General features: G+C 41.9%; 1 protein-coding gene across 7 annotated transcripts in view; it reads right to left on the minus strand.

Annotated features, from left to right (window-relative positions):
- The window catches only part of NFX1 (nuclear transcription factor, X-box binding 1), an 85620-nt gene that overhangs the window by 60926 nt on the left and 1050 nt on the right, over positions 1-23644 (minus strand). For all 7 annotated transcript variants that reach the window (XM_010385747.2, XM_010385746.2, XM_030919798.1 and 4 more), the window contains 6 exons: positions 19671-20678; positions 13685-13843; positions 11839-11916; positions 7782-7887; positions 4034-4105; positions 1422-1561 (listed from right to left, as the gene is read on the minus strand). In XM_010385747.2, coding sequence (XP_010384049.1) covers positions 1422-1561; positions 4034-4105; positions 7782-7887; positions 11839-11916; positions 13685-13843; positions 19671-20678 — 1563 coding nt within the window. The remainder of the gene's footprint in view (positions 1-1421; positions 1562-4033; positions 4106-7781; positions 7888-11838; positions 11917-13684; positions 13844-19670; positions 20679-23644) is intronic.

Here is a 23644-nt window from a genome sequence, read left to right on the forward strand (position 1 = left end):
GACAGAGTTTCACTCTTGTTGCCCAGGCTGGAGTGCAATGGCACGATCTTAGCTCACTGCAACCTCTGCTTCCCAGATTCAAGCGATTCTCCTGCCTCAGCCTCCAAGTACCTGGGATTATAGGTGCCCACCACCACGCCCCGGCTATAAAATTAGATTCTTCTCTCCCATTTCTAGATTGCAGTAATGGAGAGGAAGAGAAAAACTGAAAACATCAAAAACATAAACTTATATTCACAATTCAAAAAATTTTTTCTATTCATGTAGATACTTTCTTTTTTCCCATTGATGTACAGCTAGGATACAATAAACACAAATATTTTACATATTCAGTTTTGACTGGTTTCTGATATCTTTTGGTAATTGTATACATCTGTGTAACTAACACCCAAAACAAGATATCAAACATTTCTATCAACCAAGAAACTGTGTGTCCCTTCCCCTAATTTCCACCACTAGGCAATCACTTTCTAATTTTTATTATGAAAAATTAGTTTTATATGTTCTTAGATTTCACATATGTTCATTTTATTATTATTATGTTTTTTTAGACTGAGTCTCATTCTGTTGTCCAGGCTAGAGTGTAGTGGCGCGATCTCGGCTCACTGCAACCTCTACCTCCCGAGTTCAAGTGATTCTCTTGCTTCAGCCTCTTGAGTATCTGGGATTACAGGTGCCCACCACCACGACCAGATAATTTTTGTATTTTTAGTAGAGACAGCATTTCACCATGCTGGCCAGGCTGGTCTCAATCTCCTGACCTCAAGTGATCCACCCACCTCAGCCTCTCAAAGTGCTGGGATTACAGGCGTAAGCCACTGTGCCCGGCCAATTCATTTTTAAAAAGATTATTTTGGTCTTTCTAGGTCCATAATAATCTGGTCCTTTCAAGCAGTTACTTTTAAACAGCATTTTAAAATCTATTTAAATTAGATAGGCCAGGCACGGTGGCTCATGCCTGTAATCCCAGCACTTTGGGAGGCCCAGGCAGGCGTTATCACTTGAGGTCAGGAGTTCGAGACCAGCCTGGTCAACACTGTGAAACCCTATCTACTAAAAACACAAAAATTAGCAAGGTGTGATAGCGGGCACCTGTAATCCCTGCTACTTGGGAGGCTGAGGCAGGAGAATTGCTTGAACTCAGGAGGTGGAGGTTGCAGAGAACTAGGATTACGCCAACGCACTCCAGCCTGGGCGACAGAGTGAGACTCATTTCAAAAAGTAAAAAAAATTATACAGGACAATGACCTATACTGCTATGCAGGTAAAATAAAAAAACTATCTAAGCATTGTATCTCCAGTACTCTCTACTCAAGGTCTTTGTGACTATAAGTCTGACACCAATCAAAGTTTATCAAGACAATCATTAATAAGGTTCCAGAAAAGAACACACATTGCTAGCTGGTGTGCCCACCACTTACCCTGGTTCAAAATGATCTGGCAAGGCTGGCATTGACCCCCATGGCACAGCTCAGCACATTGGTGCTGACCACAGTTCAAAATATTCTCACATGGGTTGGAACAGTGGACTGAGACAGCCTGACCACAGCGAACTGTGTGCCTGCGAAGACAATAGATGTAAAGACAGCATCAGTCTAAAAGTTCCTGTTGGACAACTAAATTAACACTGCGGCCCTAACTCTTCCCCTCAAAACCTACTCAGCCTTTCTCTAACTTCATTTCCCTTACTTACTCCAGTAAGTCTCCCTCCTCCAATCCTTATTTCCTCAATTACTCTCCCCTTCTCCACTCTTTTTCTTCTTCTTCTTCTCCTTTTTTTTTTTTAAATAGAGACAGGGTCTCACTATGTTGCCCAGACTAATCTCAAACTCCAAGGCTTAAGCGATCTTCCTGCCTCAGGCTCCCAAAGTGCTGGGATTACAGGCTTGATCCACCACGCCTGTCCCACTCTTTCTTCTTTCTCTTCCTTTGTTCTTTTTATTTTCCATCCTGTCTTTCTCTCCTATTTTCTGAGTGGTGAGGAACTGAAGGCTATTCCTGAGTATTTGCTTTATGTGATTTCATCTGAGTTTCACGAAGTGGCATGCATAAGGAGAAAGAACGCTGGGGTGAGGAGTTAGAAGATCTGGGTTCTAGTCCTAGCTCTGCCTGGAGCTTCCACAGTACTTCACAGACAGGGGAGAAGGACAGCTATCATGTACCCAGATCTGACACACTCAGACTAACAGCACAATGGCATTATTCTGAGACCCAGCACTTAGAATATACTATATGTGACTTTGCTTCTGGGTAGGGAAATAAGCTAATTCTAGTTTTGTTCTAATAAACATCCCGATTTTGCTGAAAGAAGGATATAAGAAAGTCTTTTTTTTGTTTGTTTATGTGAGACAGAGTCTTGCTCCGTTGCCCAGGCTGGAGTGCAGTGGAGACATCTTGGCTCACTACAACCTCCGCCTTCTGGTTTCAAGCGATTCTCCTGCCTCAACCTCCCCAGTAGCTGGGGCTACAGGCGTGTGTCACCACGTCAGCTAATTTTTGTATTTTTAGTAGAGACAGGGTTTCACCATGTTGACCCAGCTGGTCTCGAACTCTTAACCTCAAATGATCCACCCACCTCAGCCTCCCAAAGTGCTGGGATTACAGGCGTGAGCCACTACGCCGAGCCGGAGAAAGTACTTTTAGACAATTGTCTTCAGGTCTCTTTCTAGGGTAATGGTTAAGCACTTGCAGTCTACTCTCCTACAAGAAGAGTTTTATCTGATCCCCGACTCTCAACTCCATATTTTGTTTTTAAAAGTCACTGTTATATACATAAATGATCAGCTTGCAGTACCTGACCTAATGGCCAACACTGGCCTATTATGCTACCATTCTGCCTAGCACCATGGCTAACATTAACCCCGTGAAGTAGACACTATTATTTCTACTTTATGATAAGAAAAATGAGGTTCAATGAGACCAAGCAACTTGCCCAGAACAAACAACCAGTAAGTGACAGAACCAGGATCTGACCTTTCCGAGTCAAAACACTTACATGTAATCTCAGGCCACATAGCTATCCTCATAAGTTCAGTAAAGCTAAACAAATGCACCTCACTGAAAATCTGCATGATTCATCTCATCCTGTGGTTCAGAAATCATTTTAAGATCTTACTGGGCCTCAGAGACACTCCACAGCTATCAGTGATCCTTGTACTAACCACGTAGGAGACCTTGTATTATAATGGAACAAGGGTGGGCTCTGGAGTCACCTATTCTTTCATTCAACAATATTCATTAAAAGATTCCTAGATGCAAGATACTGTGCTAGGCACAGGAAACTGGTCCCGGCCTCCTCGACCTTAACAGGCCTGGGTTCAACTCCTGGTTCTGTCACCCACTAGAGAGGTTAAAAAAAAATCCTTGTCGACTGAATGTGGTGGCTCACGCTTGTAATTCCAGCACTTTGGGAGGCCGAGGCAGGTGGATCACGAGGTCAATAGTTCAAGACCAGCCTGGCTAAGATGGTGAAACCCCATCTCTACTAAAAATACAAAAATTAACCGGGTGCGGTAGCAGGTGCCTGTAATCCCAGCTACTTGGCAGGCTAAGGCAGGAGAATTGCTTGAACCCAAGTGGCAGAGGTTGCAGTGAGCTGAGATCGTGCCACTGCACTCCAGCCTGGGTGACAGACCGAGACTCTGTCTCAAAAAAAAAAAAAAAAAAAAATGCTTGTCACTTTGGTATTTTACCTGAAATAATGGGTAGTCTCACAATCTCACTGTGTGTATAATTTCTTAATCACTTACAAGATTACGAAATAGGGTCACGGGCAGCACAGGGAACTACTATAGAAAAGCACTATCGGTGGTGCTTTTGGTCTCTCAAGTTGCCCACTTGGCTCTCTTCCAAGTTGTACTTTCCTTCTGTCCTCTCCTTCCTGTTCTAAAGCTTTAAGAAAATAAATAAATAAAGTACTATTCATGCCTACCATTTATTTGTATCTACCTACTATTCTTTTATTTTAGAAATTCACAAGTCAATCATGCACGTGAAAACTGAGGTCTTCTTTAGAGTGCAATTTTAACTTTACCTGGTTCGTCCACATTCACATGTTTTTGTCATAAAGGCAGGGCAGGGTGGGCAGGGTCCTGGATGGCAGAGACTGAAAGAGAAAGGTTTCACTGAATAAACCACAGCCATGTATCCAAATCCAAACAAAGCTGTCCTAGCTGGGTCTTATTGTGAATATGGCAACAAATAAATCTACTCTGACATGTCTTTGTATTTGTTTAAAGTTGATTAAACTATTTGAACAAAGATATCAACTGTACTTTTATGTGCAAAAAACTGACATCATTATCACCATAGACTATTTAACCAGAGAAGTAAATCCCAAGTCAAAATACTGGTTATATTTGGGTTTGAGAGTCAAAGATGACATTTTGAAATATGGTCTTGGTCCACTTACAACAGTGTATGGGGATAAAAATAGTTTGCTACTCAGGTAAAGGCAGAATGGCTAATAGGGTCCTGTAGAAGATCAGAGTCCAAGCAAGGTAATAGAACTCAAATCTACTGGGTCCGTAAGAAGTACAGACATACTCTTCATCAGCTGTTGAAGTAATAATCAGGCACTGGGCTCACAATGGAACAGTGAAAAGAAGGCTGACATGAGGGGAGGCATGCTGGTGAGTAACACGGAGAGAATGAAAGAAAGGGGTCATACAAAGAACTGGGCTGAGTGATATGCTATAGGTCAGAATTAACCCTCTGAAAAATGCTTTTTTTAGGAGCTATATTATAGAGACCAATAGAAAAAAGTTACAATATGGAATTTGTATATTCAAATAAATACTGTCCTCTTCAAAGCAGACACTTTGGCAAATTACACAGCGGTACAGAAATACCACTACTTAAAACATTTTGGGAACTTCTACGACAACTGTCTTTGGAGTAGGAGGGGTATATTCCAGGTGGCAAATCACAACCCTTTGGGAATCAAAAGCCAATCGGAGCCAAGACAAATGAATCAGATGGGTGTGACAGGACCCTGATTCACTGCTAGTGAAAATGTAAAATGGTATGGCCACTTTTAAGACAGTTTTGCAGTTTCGTACAAAACTAAACATAGTCTTACCATACAATTTAATAATTACACTCCTAGTTACCTAACTGAGTTAAAAACTTATATCCAGGGCTGGGCACAGTGGCTCATGACTGTAATACCATCACTTTGGGAGGCCAAAGAGGGAGTGTGCTTATAAAGTGCTTTAGTGTGCTTATAAAGTGGTCTGGCTGGAATGTTTAGTTTCTGTGAAACTCCTAAACAAGCTCTGATAATTCCTAAATAAGGTTTAAACATTGAAAACAATACAGGAACAAGTGTCTAGTTTTCTAAGGTGACTCATTCTGATAGACAATACCCATAGGAGACATAAGTTTAAGCATGTTTCTTTAAAGATGAGTATCATTATTCAACAGCTATATTTTACATATACCTCAATCCTTTTGGGTGAAACAATTTTCATTGCTTGTCAGGTGTGGGTGATTCTAGGTTATTTCAAATATCCCAGAAGCCGAGACTCAATCTCAGGTTTTCTTAACTTTTAGACCAGAGGTTCACAACACTGGCTATATACTGGACATGCCTGGAGAGCTTTTAAAAATATAGATGTTCACACCAGGCATGGTGGCTCACACCTGTACTCTCAGCACTTTGGGAGGCTGAGGTGGGAGAATAGCTTGAGCCCAGGAGTTCGAGGGTGCAGTAAACTACGATAGCATCACTGCACTCAAGCCTGGGCAACAGAGCGAAACCCTGTCTCTATGGCTTTTGAGCCCTAACAAGTGTAAATGAGAGAAACCAAAGCTTTCTTGGAGACCAGAAAAGTGCTACTGGGGAATAGGTTTCAGCAACCTCTATGTTGCTGAAAGTAAAAGAAAGTTCCCAAGTGTGACAGCTCCAGAGCCACAAAAGAGCAGGAGCAGGTTTTAAAGTGTTCTTTTCTTTCAGACATGGTGCTGATCACGTGATCTGCATCAGTTTTCATCTCTGGTAGTCATGAAAGCTTTGGAAAAATAGTCCATGCAGAGGATTAACTTATTATTGAATTTACTGAAAATGACACCTAATGGCAGGAATAGCTTAAATCCTTCCTAAGGAAGGATCTATGCGAGCAGTCAAAGAGAAGGAGGTATCTGACTGCCCAGCAGATCACAGGCCATGCTGTCTAGCCCAGTCTAAAACAGTTCTACTCCCACTGACATTTCCCCAGCACTACCACCATGCCTTGATCACAAGGCCCTGGTCCAATACTATCCCTGCTCCAAGCAGTAGAAACACCAAGATAACACTCTGATGCCTCCTTTACTCTTAGACTTGGGTACTAAAAGTAAGAATTGTCATTTTTTGATCACTTGCCAGAGTCTCTACCGAGCCACATAGGTATACTAACTCATTTAATTTTCCTAGAACCCTATAAGTATTATTATTACTATCATCATTATTTTACAGATGCAGGCTTAGATAAGTTAAGTAACTTGCCCAAGGTCATGTAACTGTTTAAGTAACTTGAACCTAAGATTTAAACCTTTGTCCGAAGTCAAGGCCTGTAGAAACTTACTTGTAACTGATCAACTGTTTTTCTATTACTGTGCATTTTTTGGTATTTAGAAGCTGACTGCATACAGTCTACTTATTTATTTATTATTTTTAGAGACAGGGTCTTGCTTTGTTGCCCAGGCTGGAGTGCAGTGATGCAACTACAGCTCACTGTAGCCTTGAGCTCCTGGATTCAAATGATCCTCCTCGCTCAGCCTCCCAAGTAGCTGGGACTATAGGTGTGTGCCACCACACCCGGCTAATTTTAAATTTTTTTGTAGAGATGGGGCCTCACTTTGTTGCCTAGTCTGATCTAGAACTCCTGGCCTCAAGCAATCCTCCTGCCTTGGCTTCCCAACGTGTTGGGATTACAGGCATGAGCCACTGTGTCTGGCTTACGGATATATTCTAAAGCTGGCTGTTTATTGTAGGGAAAAGACTGACATCCTATGGCTGGGTGTGGTGGCTCACACCAGGAATCCTGGCATGTTGGGAGGCTGAGAAGAGCAGACCGTTTGAGGCCAGGAGTTCAAGACCAACCTGGGCAACATGGCAAAACCCCATTTCTACCAAAAAATACAAAAATTAGCCAGGCGTGGTGGCACATTCCTGTAGTCCCAGCTACTCAGGAGGATGAGGTGGGAGAATGGCTTGAGCACAGGAGGTGGCGGTTGCAGTGAGCTGTGATCACGCCACCACACTCCAGCCTGGGTGACAAAGCAAGACCCTGTCTCAAAAAAAAAAAAAAAAAAAAAAAAAGATTGACATCTTAGAAATACTGTCTGACCAGGACCCTACATAATTGTCTTTCCCCAGACAGAAGGTTCTCCTATACATTCTCTTGGACCTGGATATCCTGGGTATCAATGGGGGATAAAACATATGAGTCACATTTCTTCTTAGAAGCAAGCAGTGTAATGTAATGGAAGGAGCACTGGCTTTGGAAACCCTAGCTCCATCATGGCCTACCACTGTGACACTGGGCAAGAGGCTTGGCCTTTCTGAGCCTCATCTATAAAGTGGAGATAATAAATATCTATCCATTACTGGGCAGTGGTAAGGATTCAACAAGTTAACTGATGTAGAGTGCCTGGCACAGGGTGATTTGGGACCATTTACTGAGGTCCCATATCACCCTTCATTCCAAACCGTCACATGCTAACCAGATATGTTTACTTAGAGCCACCAGCAAAGCATGTCCACCCAGAATCCCAACGGAACTGGCATGCCAACTTACAGGTTACAGGAATGTGGGCAGTCCTGGCCAGGCTGTTTCTTTCTACAAACCTCACCACAGCTATGTGGAATTTCATTTCTGCTCCACTCAGGATTCTTTACCTTGCCTAGAAAACATCAAATCAGAGAGTCAATGGTACAAACTTCAACCACATCCTCAACTTTAATGAAACAGTGAAGTATAGCTAGACAGCATGCAACTTCAGTGTGGTTTTTACTATTTCAACAAATGTATTATCTCCTATCCTAAAATGAAAAGATAAACATAATGCTATTCATAAAAAGTTTCACTGAGTATGATAAATCTTAAATCTTGGATTACCTGGTAAAGATAAATAAAAAGTCACTTTTACTTATGAAAATACTACCTTGACTAACGAAAACATTTAATTTAAGATAAATACCTATATGACAAGCCGTCTATAAATGGGCTTCTGGACTGATATGCAAATTGTTGCTGCAAGGATCAGAGAGAGGGAATAAGAGAAAAGCACCATGGGGAAAGGGGGGAGGCGGTAAGAGATGGAAAGGACATAAATCCCCTGTGTAGCAGGAACTCACCTATTCCAGAACTATGAAGGAGGCATAAAAGAGCTTATAATTTTATAATCAGCATCACTGCAAATCTTCATGGCACATCTTCCATGGACTCAGCAGAGACAGGGAAGAGTAAAATGAAGGCACAGGATTCCTCCTTGCCCTTGAGGAATTCATCCTCACTTTGGCAATTTGCACACTAAATTGCAGCCATCCCCAGTCTATGGCCTCTGCTTTTCTCTCTATATTATCTCTTTCAGAAATTTTATTCATGTTGAGAGGTGCAATCCACCTAAAGGCCATTGATCCCCAAATCCACATTTTCTCTCTTGCCCTGAATCTTCAGATGCAGACCTACATGTCCAAATGTCTGCTGAACATCCTTGCTTGGGGTTTCACGGTCACCTCAAACTGGCTTCATCCACAGCCAAAGTTCACATCCCTCTACAACTCCTCCCTGCTCAGGGTTTCCTATTTCTGTCAGTGACACCAACTCTGTCAGAGTCACACACGCTCAGAAACTACAGTCATCACTCATACCTCTTTTTACTTAATCACCAAGTTGTGTCAATTTTTCCTACACAGTGGCTCTCACCTCATCTCCTCTCCTACTCCTGCCTCTCTACTGGCCAAAACCTCATCTCCAGACTTTTACAAAAGCTTCCCTGCCTCTGTGTTTTTTTGCTCCAATACAGTGCCCTGGTTTTTCCCTAACGTCTCTCAAGAACTCTACCTCTTGTCCCTGACTCCAAATGACGTTTTGGGATTTTTTGCTTTTCTTTCCCCTGCAAGTGTTCTGCATTACACCCTTTTCTCACTCTGTACCCTTTCATCTGCTAGGGTCTTAACTACTCCTCTCAGCTGTGATTCTCATCCTTAAGTCTTGGTCTTTCCTCAAATATTGCTTCCCGCCTATTGGACATATCTCACTGTATGTTCTGCCCACACCTCCAGCCCAACATTTCTAAACTGCAGTCACTGTCCCCACCAGACCTTGTTCTTTTGACCTGCCCTTTTCCTTGGTATTACCATTTCCAAAAGCATGAAACTCTGGAGTCACATTTGAGTTCCTCCCATTCCTACTACTGTTAGGAATCAACCTAACACCATATTTTTCTTCCTATCACACTCATTAGAGGCTTGTACTGTTCTTCATCTGGATTATTGTAAGTCCCAAATTGTTTAGTCTCCAAAATACTCTACTCACTGCTACCAAACCCATCTCCATAAAGAACAACGTTGATGCCCTCAGTGGCTTCCCATAGCCTTCCAAATGAAGTCCCAACATCTGAGACTGGTATCAAAGGATCAGCCCTTCCTTTCCAGTCACCTCCCACTTCTCTACCATCATAGATCTTGGGCTCCATAAGTGGATGAATCACTCTTCTCCCAACAGATCCTAAACCCTGTTGATTTTGAACTGTCTATGCTATTCCCTTCAACATATCTTTCTGCCTACCAAGGTTTTACCTAGTTTACAGTGTCAGTTCAATTCTACATCCTTCAAGAAGGCTTCTCTTAAACATCCAGCTGCAAGTCATAACTCACCCCAAAGATCTCCCATAGTACTTTGTACTTCTAGCAGAGTATTGGGCTAATTGTGTCTTAACTCTTAGACTGTAAGCTCTGGTAAGTTAACCTATTTTATTCGCCTTTTTCTTCACAGTGCCTCGAACATTAATAAGTTCTCAATAAAAACATGGTAAACTAATGGTCCCCTGGAAGAACAGTGTGGGGCAAAGTCGTCAGCAAATAAGGCCTTTATGTACACTCTCACATCATTTTGCCACTTTCAGATTATCTTGACCTTCACTCCACATTCTTATACCACCTTAGAGTCTCTCATCTAATTTGCCAGTAAAGGCTTTAACAAGATTTTTAATTCCATTGTGGTACTTTATGTTTAAAAATCCTTCAAAATAAGGTATTAAGTATTGGTATTGTCCTGTTTGCTCAAATTTCCAATGATCTCTTACTTCCAGTTTCATGCTGCCTTTCTGGTAGTAGTATATTCAAGAATATTTATTCCCTCACCTAATACCAATTTAGTATCTATTAAGGCTCAGATTCTGTCAATAAAACATGTAAGACCAGAAAATTCCAAATAAAACAGTGGCCAAAGTGGGAGAGAGAATAACAAAGGAAAGCTTCCTTTGTAAGAGGGCTTTTGGGGTCAGATTTTAAATGATACTGCTGTTAATAATTGAAAGAAAAGAAGGGAAGTCAAGGAGTTCACCAAGGTATTGTGTCTAGAAGATACAGAGTTGATGGTAAATGACTGACTGTGAAAGCTGCTAGCTAAGTAATGGGAAAGGAGAAATATGAGCAAACTGGTTAGAAAAATAAGGAGAGCATGCAGAAAGAAAGAGGAAGAGTTACTTATTTCAAGAAGGGAATGGTCAAAGGTGTCAAGGGCTATCACTCTGCCAAAAAGATTATGAGCTTATAAATCAGCCTTAGATATGGTTGGAAAGGAGTCACTGGTGATTTCTTTGTTTTTATTTTATTTACTTATTTTTTTGAGATGGAGTCTCACTCTGTCACCCAGGCTGGAGTGCAATGGCATGATCTTGGATCACTGCAACCACTGCCTCCCAGGTTCAAGCGATTCTCCTGCCTCAGCCTCCCAAGTATCTGGGATTACAGACATGCGACACCATGCCCAGCTAATTTATTTTAGTAGAGACGGGGTTTCGCCATGTTGGCCAGGCTGGTCTCGAATGCCTGATCTCAAGTGATCCACCTACCTTGGCCTCCCAAAGTTTGTGCTGGGATTACAGGCATAAGCCACTAAGCCTGGCCCATTGGTAATTTCTGAATACAGTTTCAGTGAGGCAACAAGACAGAAGCAAAAATGCAATGCTTCAGGGAGGGAGACAGATAGTAAAGAAACAAAATCTGAAAAATCAACAACTAGAGGGAGGTGAGTCATTAAAAGTTAGGAAAGGAAAAAAAAACATGCAGAAATGGGCTAGCAGCAAGAATGAGCATCTGGGTTACAGGAAGTTTTCCCCTAATACTTAGGGGAACTGAGATATTCAAAAACAAAGAAGTATTCCATAAAGAGGGAAGATGTCAGGATAGAGTTTATAATGCTGGTTTGTAAAAAAACTGTTTCTTATAAATACCAATGACTTTTTTTCTAGGATTAAAATAAACACTGTTATTTACTCATACTGCTCAAATCTGGAATATCAAAGCTGTAACTGCTGGAGGTGAGATGAAGCCCATGTCCACAGCTACCTCTGCTACCTGGTCAGGCCTGGTTTCAAGACCAAGGAGACCAGCACTACAGCCCAGAAGCAGCATGAGCCTGGTTGGTCATCTCCAAAACAGCCTGTCAGGAGCACAAAGGCCGTGGCTCTAGCTGCGTGATGGACGACATAAATATAGTCTTATAGACTCCTATAGCTTTGAAGTCTCCTTAGTAACTTCTAAAACATGCCCCGCAGATCACCCTTCCTGAACTGAGGTACAATGTATATAGTAAAAGAGACTCCAGTGTATATAAACAAACTTACCACAGAAACAAGTGTAGGTATTAGGAACATGTGCAGAAACATTCTGACAGGCAGGGCACCTCCAACCACTCTGGCCATCTGTCAGGAAAAATGGGAGTAGGCCAAATAAATTTTCTTCCAAAAGCCACATGTAATTAAAAAAATTTAAATCTATAGGAAGCCAGAATATTGAAGTAGTGGTAACAATTTCAATGTTAAGCATATCAGATATTTAAGGAACAAATTCACAAAACCGACTGCTTAGCTTGAATACAGCATCTTCCACTGAATATGGGGTTCATTGAAAAAAAAAAAAAAAAAAAAGGCCGGGTGTGGTGGCTCACGCCTGTAATCCCAGGACTTTGGGAAGCAGAGGTGGGTGGATCACGAGGTCAGGAGCTTGAGACCATCCTGCCCAACATGGTGAAACCCCATCTCTACTAAAAATATAAAAATTAGCTGGGCATGGTGGTGCGCACCTGTAATCCCAGCTACTTGGGAGGCTGAGGTAGGAGAATCACTTGAACCCGGGAGTGGGAGGCTGCAGAGAGCCGAGATCATGCCACCGCACTCCAGCCTGGCAACACAGCGAGACTCCCTTTCAAAAAAAAAACAAAAAACAAAAAACAGAAAACAAACCCACTAGCTAGGCATGGTGGCGCATGTCTCTAATCCCAGCATTTTAGGAGGCTGATGCAGGACTGCTTGAACCCAGGAGTTCAAGACAAGACTGGGCAACACAGCAGATCGTCTCAAAAAAAATTAGCTGGATGTGGTGGCATGTGCCTGTAGCCTCAGTTGCTTGGGAGTCTCAGGCAGGAGGATCATTTGAGTCCAGGAATTCACGGCTGCAGTGAGACATGATCACACCACTGGACTCCAGTCTGGGTAACAGAGTAAGACTCTGTCTCAAAAAAAAAAAAAACTACAGTTAGATAGAAGGAACAAGATCTAGTGTTTAGTAGCACTACAGCTAACAATAATTTATTGTATGTTTCAAAATAACTAGAAGAGTAGAATTGGGATGCTCCTAACACAAACAAATGATAAATATTTGAGGTGTTGGAATCCTAATATGCCAATGACCCTGATTTGATCATTACACATTGTATGCTTGTATCAAAATATCATGTGTACCCTATGAACATGTAAACTATTATGTATGCATAGTAAGAATTTAAAAATGAAAAAAAAAAAAGATGTTTTTTAGTTTGTTTGTTTGAGACAGGGTCTCGCCCTGTCACCCAGGCTGGAGGGCAGTGGTACAATCTCGGATCACTGCAATCTCCACCTCCTGGGTTCAAGCAATTCTCATGCCTCAGCCTCCCAAGTAGCTGGGATGACAGGTGCCCACCACCACGCCTGGCTAATTTTTATATCTTTAGTAGAGATGGAGTTTCGCCATGTTGGCCAGGCTAATCTTGAACTTCTGACCTCAGGTGATCTACCTGCCTCAGCCTTCCAAAGTGCTAGGATTACAGGCATGAGCCACCACACCAGGCCAAAAATGAGAAGATAAATTAAAAATAGAATTACCATATGATCCTGCAATCACACTTCTGTGTATGTATCCACAGGAAATAAAATCAGTATGTCAAAGAAAAAATAATAAGTAAAAGCCATCATTTTCAATATGAGTGACTGATTTTATCGTATCCTAAAATATATTTTAATATTGTTATGTTTAGCTGGTTTATTTAAGATCTATAACTTAATTCTGGTCATCTGAAACACATGATCAAGGTAACATACACTCCCTGCAGAAAAAGTAGTCAAGAGAAATTAAACTGTATTTTTAAAGCTGGGCTTAATACTTGAATACATCAAATGGGTGAGAATAACTACTCAGAAGAGAGAATTAACTGACCTGCTTGAGATGCCGGAGACCTTGCCCATTTCTTTATGCAGTTCAAATGAAACACATGGTAACAGCTTTGACAACTCCACACTGGAGCCGTGACGCGAACCAATTCACAGCACACCATGCACTCGTATTTTTCTGTAGTTAGTTGTTCAATCAGAGAACCTGTTTAAAAAACAAAGTAATAAAAAAGATACACTCAAACACAAAAAACTGTTTCTCACTTTAATCAACCAAGGATCATCAAGTCATTCAAGAGAAGAATCCAAACACAGAGATTTTAAGAGCTATCTGATTCTGGGTAAGGTGGCTGGCTATTCAGACTGAGGCCAATAAGGGGCAGGACCATGCTGAGGAAGAGGATTTAGGAAGGAGACACTCAGGTGGGGATTCCCATAATTAAGGAAACATTCCCAGGAAAATAGCAGAGTAGCCAAACGACCCTTTTAACAAAGCCTGAGGATCCACTGGGCAATACAGAATCTTGCTTTGCATTTTCTATTTTCCAGGATCCTCTAAATCTATCAGATCCATGGATTTAGGTTAGGAAGGGGCTCATGAAGCTGTAGTGTCAGCTATAAGAAGCCCAAGTCTGGGCAGGTTCCAACAACCCATGAGTGGTGAGATGGCTCTAGCAGTTGCCCTGAAAGTCTTTAGTCATTCCCTTAACAAAGATATTCTTGGTGCCTACCATAAGCCCCATGGTGGTGTTACAGTCCCTGGCTACAGGAGCTCCACATCCAATGACAGAGACCGGTGTGTAGTTATCAGCTTAATCCTCCCAGATTTATTCCTGAATACCTTCACCCACTTCCAGATTTTTTCCTCAAACACAATTGCAGCAAAGTCTTTCCAGATTTCAGTACAGCCAGATACTCTCGATACTCTCAAAACTGAGTGTGAGTGTGAGTAGATGCTTTTTTGAGAACATACTTTTAGCACTGCATTTATTTCACAATATTATTGTTATTTGCTTTCAGGTCCAAATAAGTTAAAAGAATAAAACTAAACTAAAATACAACATTCCAAGCACATTACATATTATTAGTTAGTCCTCTCAAATAGGCTGTAACAGGTTGGGCACAGTGGCTTACACCTGTAATTACAGCACTTTGGGAGGCCAAGGCGGGCAGATTATGAGGTCGGGAGATCAAGACCATCCTGGCCAACACAGTGAAATCCCATCTCTACTAAGAATACAAAAATTAGCGTAGTGGCATGCGGCTGTAATCCCAGCTACTAAGGAGGCTGAGGCAGGAGAATCTCCTGAACCCGGGACACGGGGGTTGCGGTGAGATGAGATCGCGCCACTGCACTCCAGAGCTAGACTCCTTCTCAAAAAACAAAAAAAGGCTACAACATAGGTACAATTTTACAGATGAAGAAACTGGCTTCATGTAATTAGATCATTTATCCAAGGTCACAAAACTAGAAATTAAAAAGTCAAAATTCAAACTTGTCAAACTATCTGATTCAAAAGCACACATTGTAATATTCCATAATATTGGCTCTCCTAAGATTTACTTTCTGATTGTTCGCTTTGATGTCAAAAGAAAGAGAGAACACCCTGAAACCGAAAGCTCTGTGAGGAGGTAGAGTCTTGTCTACCTTGCTGAGTGTAGTATTTCCAGTGTCTGGCATATACTAGGTGCTCCATTAAATATTTCTTAAATTCATGGATAAAGGAATAAATGAGTGACATCTAGTCTGTTCCACAACCTCTTTCCGTGAAAGTTATAGGCGTCACCAAAGTTCAGGCTCGAGTGCAGTGGCATGATCGTGGCTCACTGCATCTTTAAACTCCCGGGCCCAAGCGATCCTCCCACCTCAACCTCCTGAGTAGCTGGGACCACAGGCATGTGCCACTATACCTGGCTGATTTTTTTTGTTAGTTTTTGTAGAGATGGGGTCTACCTCTGTTGCCCAGAATGGTCTTGAACTCCTGGGCTCAGGTGATCCTCTTGACTTGGTTTCCCAAAGTATTGCGATTACAGAAATTTAACCAAATTAAAAAAAAATCTTCCCTGAACAAGAAGTAAATAAAACAAAAGCAAAAACATCTTTTCCAAAAGGGAAAGATGAAGAAACTGTCAGAGGTGGTAGGAGACTAAGAAGACATGACTAAATGCAACGTGGTATCCTAGATTGGGTCCTGAAACAGAAAAAGGACATTCGCAGAAAAACTGGTAAAAACTGAATAACATCTGTAGTTTCGTTAATACAATTATACCAATGCTAATTTCTTAGTTTTAACAAAGGTACTCTGGTTATGTAAGATGTTAACATTAGAGGAAGTTGGGTGAAAGATATATGGGAATTCTTTGAATCATCTTTGCAACTTTTCTATAAATCAAAATTATTCCAAACTAAAACATTTTACAAACAAACACCTTTTTCTCTCCCAGGCTTTTGACACTTCGGCGAACGCCAATTCTATTCTTCTAAGTTGCTCAAGCATAAAATCTTCCTTCCAAATACATCCAAAATTTATCCAATTGTTACCTTTTCCACCACTATTACTCCAGTCTAAGTCTCCATCATCTCCTACCTGAACAACTGCAATAGCCTCCTAACTTGTCCTGTTGCCTTCTTAGAGCCTGTTCTCCACACAGCAGCCTAATAATCTTTTTTTTTTTTTTTGAGACAGGGTCTCATTCTGTCAGCCAAGCTGGAGTGCAGTGGCATGATCACTACTTACTGCAGCCTTGTCCCACTGGGCTCATGTGATCCTCCTACTTCAGCCTCCTGAGTAGCTGGGACTACAGGCATGTGCTGCCATGTCCAGCTAATTTTTATTTTTTTGCCTTTTGCAGAGATGGGGTCTCATTAAGTTGCCCAGGCGGGTCTTAAACTCCTGGGCTTAAGCAATCCTTCTGTTTTGGCCTTCCAAAGTGCTGGGATTATAGGTGTGGGCCACCACGTCCGGCCCCCGATTATTTCAGAATGTAAGATCATGCCATCCCTCTTCCCAGGACCTTCTAGCAGCCTCTCATCTTATTCAGAACCAAATCTAAGGGCCTCACATGATCCAGCCCTTGCTATTTCTCTGACCACCTTTCCTGCCCCCATCTTCATTGCCTATAATACCCCTCCCCACATTTAAATTTGCTCCTCCCTCTGCCTAGAATGCTCTTCTCAAGCCAGCCACAAGGTGCATTTTTGTACTTCATTCTTGTCTCTGTTCAAATGTCTCCTTATCAAAGACGTCAATCTATCTAAAACAGCACTCTTGTCACTCTGTCCTCTTAACCTTCTTAATATTTCTTTTTAGTCCTTATCACCACCTGACATATTAAATATCTAAGTGCTTTCTGCCTGTCTTCCCTACCAGAATGTAAATTCCACCAGTAGTCCCTGGACCTAGAACAGTGCTTAGTACGTAGTATTTATGCAATAAATATGAATGAAGTGTTCTCAAAAATGATATGAATAATGTGAGAATGTTAAGGCCCCAAGAGACTTATTAAGCAGAATTCTAAGATGGTCTTCCAGATTCCCACCTCCCTGGTATGTATACCCTATATAATCTCCTCCCCTTGAGTATGGGTGGGCCTGACTTAATCAGGCAAGCCCTTCTAAAAGAGGTGAAAAATCAAACAGAAGTCAGAGAGATCTGAAGTGGCAGCAGTTGCTTTCCTGCAGGCCTCAAAGAAGCAAACTATCATGCTGTGTACAGAGCCATGTGGCAGGGAAACGCAGGTGGCCTCTAGGAGCTGAGAGACACTTCTGGCCAACAGCCAGCAAGAAAACAGGAACCTCAGTCCTAACACATGTAAGGAACTGAATCCTACCAACAACCAGTGATTGAAAGATCTCAGATGAGATCACATCCCTAGCCAAATTTGGAGACATTGAGCAGAGAACCCAGCTAACCTGGACCCATTCATCTGACCCACAGAAACAGTGGCATAATAAATGTGTGTTATCATAAGCCACTACATTGTGATAATTCACTATAAAGCAAGAGGTAGTTATTAACCAGCCTTAAGGATTCAATAACGTCTCTGGTATAACATTGCTTTGCTTCACATATACATTGAGGTTCCAAGAACAACCCTGATGAACAAGCAACTAGAACGATTGGCTGGTGTGAAAACAGGCCCTGGGTAGATGGTGGCTTCAAGGGTTGGGCTGTGTCTCACATTAAACTGGAGAGGGGTTAAGATAGTGAAGGTCCATGAGGAAGAGCTAGCAGAATAAAATTATTTAGCTTGATGAAATATACACTTAGAGCAAAATGATAGATGTCTTCGAATACTGCATAAAGCTGATTTGCAATAACGAGGAGGGGAGCTGTGAGAAGAAAAACTAGTTGCTATGCTGCTCCAGAGGATAAAACTTGAACCAAAGGATAGGAAGGAAAGGAAAGAAGCTTTTAGTTCAATATAAGGATGAACTTTTAAACGGTCAGAACTGAGTACCTACTATGTTTCAAGAGCTGTGTGGGGCAGCAGGGTCACAAAAAAAGAAAAGAAATACACAGTGTCTGTTTTTAAGGAGCTTACAGACTAGTGGAGGACAATGAAGCATAAATAAACTATGGTTTCCGGTACTAAGTTCTGTAACAGAAGCATGCAAATATAAGAGAAAGACATAAGTGTAAGGGCTGTAAGAGATTAATGCTATCTATAGAGGTGAAAAAAGTTTCCCTGGACATGTGACAAAAGTAAATTTTTCCCCCCCAAGACAGGGTCTTGCTCTGTCATCCAGGCTGGAGTACGATAGCTCACTGCAGCCTTGATCTCTTGGGCTCAAGTGATCCTCTCACCTCAGCTTCCTGAGTGTCTGGGACTACAGGCATGCGCTAACATGCCTGGCTAATTCTTTTAATTTTTTTGTAGTGACAGGGTCTCCCGATGTTGCCGAGGCTGGTCTTGAACACAGGTGTTCCTCTCACCTCAGCCTCCCCAAGTGCAGGAATTACAGACATGAGCCACCATGCCTGGCCTAAAGTAGCTTTTGAAAAATGAATAAGACTTCGCCATCGAACTGAGTGACAAATTCTAGAGAGAGGGAGCCACATGCAACAGCATGCAAAGACAAAAAAGTGTAGAATCCAGGGAATAAAATGTGGTAGATACTGAGGCAGCAGAAGATGTGCCTGTTGAGTAAGGCAGAAGCAGTAAATGGAATTAAGCGGGGGAGTGACACAGTTTAATGTGTGTTTTAGGCCAGGCGCAGTGGCTCACGCCTGTAATCCCAACACACGCCTGTAATCCCAACACTGTGGGAAGCCGAGGCGGGCGGATCATCTGAGGTCAGGAGTTTGAGACCAGCCTGGCCAACATGGTGAAACCCCATTTCTACTAAAAATACAAAAATCAGCTGAGAATGGTGGCACATGGCTGTAATCCCAGCTACTTGGGAGGCTGAGGCAGGAGAATCATCTGAACCCAGGAGGGGTTGTGGTGAGCCAGGATCGGTACCACTGCACTCTAGCCTAAGCAACAGAGTGAGACTCCTCTCAAAAAAATAAATAAATAAAATGTGTTTTATAAAGATTGCTCTCTGATGCTGGTTTAAGAGGTGAATGGAAAGAGAAATTAAGAGATGACAAGATCAGTTAGGAACTGCTGCAACTAAGCAGACCAGATGAGGCAGATGAGATGATGCAGGATGAAACCAACAGAGGCAGCAGAGGTGTTATGACCCACCACTTGTGCTTTCACAACTCAAATACAATCTTGTAACCAGACATCTACACCACCCGTATTTGCATTTTTGAAAACCCTTACAAAATTCCTCATTTGGAAAAGAAAAAGAATTATTATTTGTATTTGCTTGTGATATGCATAAAACTAAGTGGTTACCTACTGGGGCGGGGAGCAGCGAGTGGTGGTAGAACTCAGGCAGACAGTGAATAAAGATTGAGACTTTTCACTGTGTAACTTTTCATACCTTCTGCTTTCTAAATTATGTGAATATATGACTTATTTAAAAATTTAAATTAAAAAAAACAACAAAATACTTCCACCAATCTAGGTAGGTTTACCTGTGTGCGTTTCCACATTCTTTAGCACGTGGTTCTGTTTGCCTCTGGGGAAAGGAGATACTACTTGAGGATCCTGCCTCCGTACAGTGCATTTCTCTTGGTCAACCCTCCTGGAAGACTTGTTGATGACTGCCAAGTTCTCACTGTCACAAGTAGATTTTGCTGGTCTTTCACTGACGTTATCCTTTGGAATAGGGCCCATGTTGTTTCTGTGTCCTGTATTTGCATGTCGGTGGCCCTCCTGTTTGGGTGGATTTCTGCCTGGTCGTGGCCTGGCCCCCTCCACTTCCCAGGGAGGCCTTTTCTGTGGGTATCTTCTCTGCTCATTTCGTCTGGCTCCATACCCATCCAATACTCCTTTTCTAGAGGATGCATCTGAAGAGTCAGGGTGGAAAACCCCCACGGGTTTGGTATTTTCGGGTCCAGTATCCTCGGGTTTTGGAGTTGCTCGGTTACTCCATTCACATTTGAGTTTCCCCTTGACTTTTGGTCCTCTACCATAGCTGTATACAAATTGTGTTGCTTTTTTGGGTTTTGCTCCCCTGGGATCTGCACCCACAACTTCCTTCTCACTCTCAGAAGGGCTATGCTCTCTGAGGTCTGTCCCACTCTCTGATCTGGTAGAGCTCTCTAATCCAGCTGTATCTGAGGTCTGCTCAGCAAGACTCTGTGCTTTTTTGACTCTGATATGGTGCTTCTCATTCCTCAATTTCTGCCAAGGTTGACTCTGAAGGCCATGGCTCTTGGGCGATTTATTATAAGGAGAGGACTGGAAAGACATCAGTTGACTCTTAGGTTTGCTTCCTGAAGGATGATAACTATGCTGATGAACAGCAGAGATTTCATCATAAGGGACCTGCCTGGAAAGGTGACAGGGAGGTGGTGAACTGTAATTTCTTCTATCAATCCTATTAGAGTCTAATCTCCTTTGAGTCCCACAATTTAGACCAGAATTTTTTTTCTCCTGAGGAATGAATTCAGCAGCATCTGTATTGAATTTAAAAGTACCTAGAACATAAAAAATAGACATGTCAGTAAAGAAATTAAGCTTCATCCATGAAACTCATAGACTCTAAGCCAAATCTAAAAATCATTTTCCTTAGGACTTTGTATAAACATGCTGTTAAGTAAGACCTATGTTTCCAGTGAAGGTGGTGGGTTCAAGGTGCTTGTGGAGGACTAATCAATCATTATTCCATGTCCAAAAACCAAACACCAGTAGCCAATGACAGCTAAGTGCTATTGAGTAAAAATGCTCACCTGGGCCATAAAGTGCTATGTATACACGTATTTCTTTTATTACAAAAATTTAAGGCCAGCTAATAGTTCAGGGATATCAATCATCAGGTTCTATGTGGTCATCTTTCAAAACACTAAAGCAGCATTGTGTAATATCAGGTAAACAGGCTTTGGACTAAGCCAAAATGGGTTAAAGTCCGCCTGTCTAACTTAAGGTATGAACTTAGGGATATCACGTGCCTGCTTTTAGCCTTAGTTTCCTTGTCTATGGTAAAGGATGACAATACTTATTTCAGTGGTTACTGAGAAATTTAAATATGATTTCATAAATAGTACTTAAGAAGTGTATTAGTTTTCATCTCTTTCCCCTAGGAATATATTTTGGGTTTTCCAAACACAGTCTCTATGATATGGTCTACAATCCCAAAGTGGAAAAAATTAAGCATACTCCCCTTCAACCCACTCATGTTCCCCCAGAAGATGCTTCTTGGTACAGTCAATTCAGTCCCTGAAGTGCAAAGACAAAATGGTTTGCCTAAGGACATAAAATTAGTAGCAAAGTCAGAACTATGTGTAGCATACAGAATATACTATAAATTGATAAGACCTGGAAGACATGGGTTTAAGTCACTTACCACTTATTGTGACTTTATGAAAGTTACTTAGTCCCAGTTTCCTTACATGTAATGACGACAGTAACAATCTCTACATCAAAGAGTTGCAATGAAGAGTAAAGCAAGTTAGTAACACACATAAAATGGTTAAAATGGTACTCTATCATTGCTGTTAGGACTACAGAGTATCTGAAACACACAGGTTTGAGCATAGGTGGGTGCAGTATAGTGGCTGAGGGTTTCAGGTTTAATAATAAGGCCTAACATTTATTAGGTATTATGTGCCAGGCACTATCTTAAGCACTTTAGATGTATTAACTCATTTAATTCCTACATTCCTGATGAGAAAACTGAAGCACAGAGAGTAAGTAACTTGCCCAAGGCCACAGAAGTATTCCAAGGAAGACGTGGGGTTCCAACTCAGGATGTGTATTAGAGACCATGCTCTTACACTAACAGAGTTTGGGCAGTGGGTACCACAGGCACATACAGTGAAGAATGGAATGATCATAAAGGTCATAGAGTAACCTTTCATCCAATTCAGGGTTTGTCCTGAAAGCTTTCACATAGGCAGAATTCTAAGGGGTAGGATGGGCGGCCTCACAAAGTGACAAGGGGATTAGACAAATGCAGAAGGTGGCAGAGGTATCCTGGAAACATAAGATAATTTAAAGATTGAAATGGTTAAATTGGACCAGTGGGTATTGTGTAGTTCTCTCTTGCTTGAAAAAGCAAGACTGGAAACAAGGGCAGAAGTAAGATCAGTAAAGATGTCTAGAGAAGCCTAGTAAAGGATGGGAAAAGAGTGCTTCATGTTAAGCAGTAATGAATTGATGTAACTAGAGAATCCTGAGAAGGTTGCATGTATTCATATACAGGATATGTTCAACTAGACATGAGGCAGGAGGCAAAACCCTCAGGAAAAAAACCCATAAGAGACATGAGGAAGGGAAACAGGACACATTGATAAGGAATCTGGCCATGGCAAAGATCAGAGACACCAATTTTTTTTTTCACTATTTCAAGCAGCTGGAAGTTAGTAAATAGGATATCCAGTCACCATGGCTACAACACAACTAAGTGGTACCCTGAATCCAAGATAACACAACGGCACAGTAGGTGTCCAACAGGTGGGTAGGGCAGAATAAAGAGAAATCCAACTGGCAGATTAGAAAGTCCAGAGACAAGGCTGGTATTGCAGAGTCTGCTCATGGACAGAAAGGTATCCTCTGCACTGGGCTTCTGTTTAAAGACTCTGATGATGAGGGTGTGGGCTAAAGATGATGCTAAAATAATAACTTGGAATGGGAACTAAAGCAAAATCAAACTAAAGCCCACGAAAAGGAGTAAGGAGGTCTTTGGACTAGAAGATTTTGCCTCATTAGATACTTTGCGGGTTGGAGGTAATAACGTGGGCACAACACCAAAGTTCAACACGATGACTCACAACTAGGCCCCACCCAATTCTTCTTCAAACACTGAAGGGCACAGAAATGAGTCAGAAATGAGCCTGTGGATGAGACGATCAATGGATCCAGTTTAGAGAATCTGGTGAAGGACTAGGTAAGGAGAATAACAAAATACCCAGCCCAAAAAGTTTTCCAACCCCAAGGAAGACTTAATATCCACAACAAGACTAGGGTATACCAATGCAGTGTGTTTTCCAACTTTTTTTTTTTTTTTTTTTGAGACGGAGTCACGCTGTCGCCCAGGCTGGAGTGCAGTGGCGTGATCTCGGCTCACTGCAACCTCCACCTCCAGGGTTCAAGCGATTCGCCTGCCTCAGCCTCCCGAGTAGCTGGGACTACAGGCGCGTGCCACCACGCCCGGCTAATTTTTTGTATTTTTAGCAGAGACGGGGTTTCACCGTGTTAGCCAGAATGGTCTCCATCTCCTGAGTTCGTGATCTGTCCACCTCACCCTCCCAAAGTGCTGGGATTACAGGCGTGAGCCACTGTGCCCAGCCCCAACTTTTTAAACTAAGAACCATAGTAATAAATACATTTTATCTGCCACCCAGTATACAAATACACACATGGTCTTCTTGGTGCCCCAACAGCTGGTCGGGGACAGAGCTAAGATTCAAACCAATGGTTTCCAAACTCCATTCTGCAAACTGCT

This window comes from Rhinopithecus roxellana, chromosome 16 (genome assembly GCF_007565055.1).
Source record: "Rhinopithecus roxellana isolate Shanxi Qingling chromosome 16, ASM756505v1, whole genome shotgun sequence".
Taxonomy (NCBI): Eukaryota; Metazoa; Chordata; class Mammalia; order Primates; family Cercopithecidae; genus Rhinopithecus; species Rhinopithecus roxellana.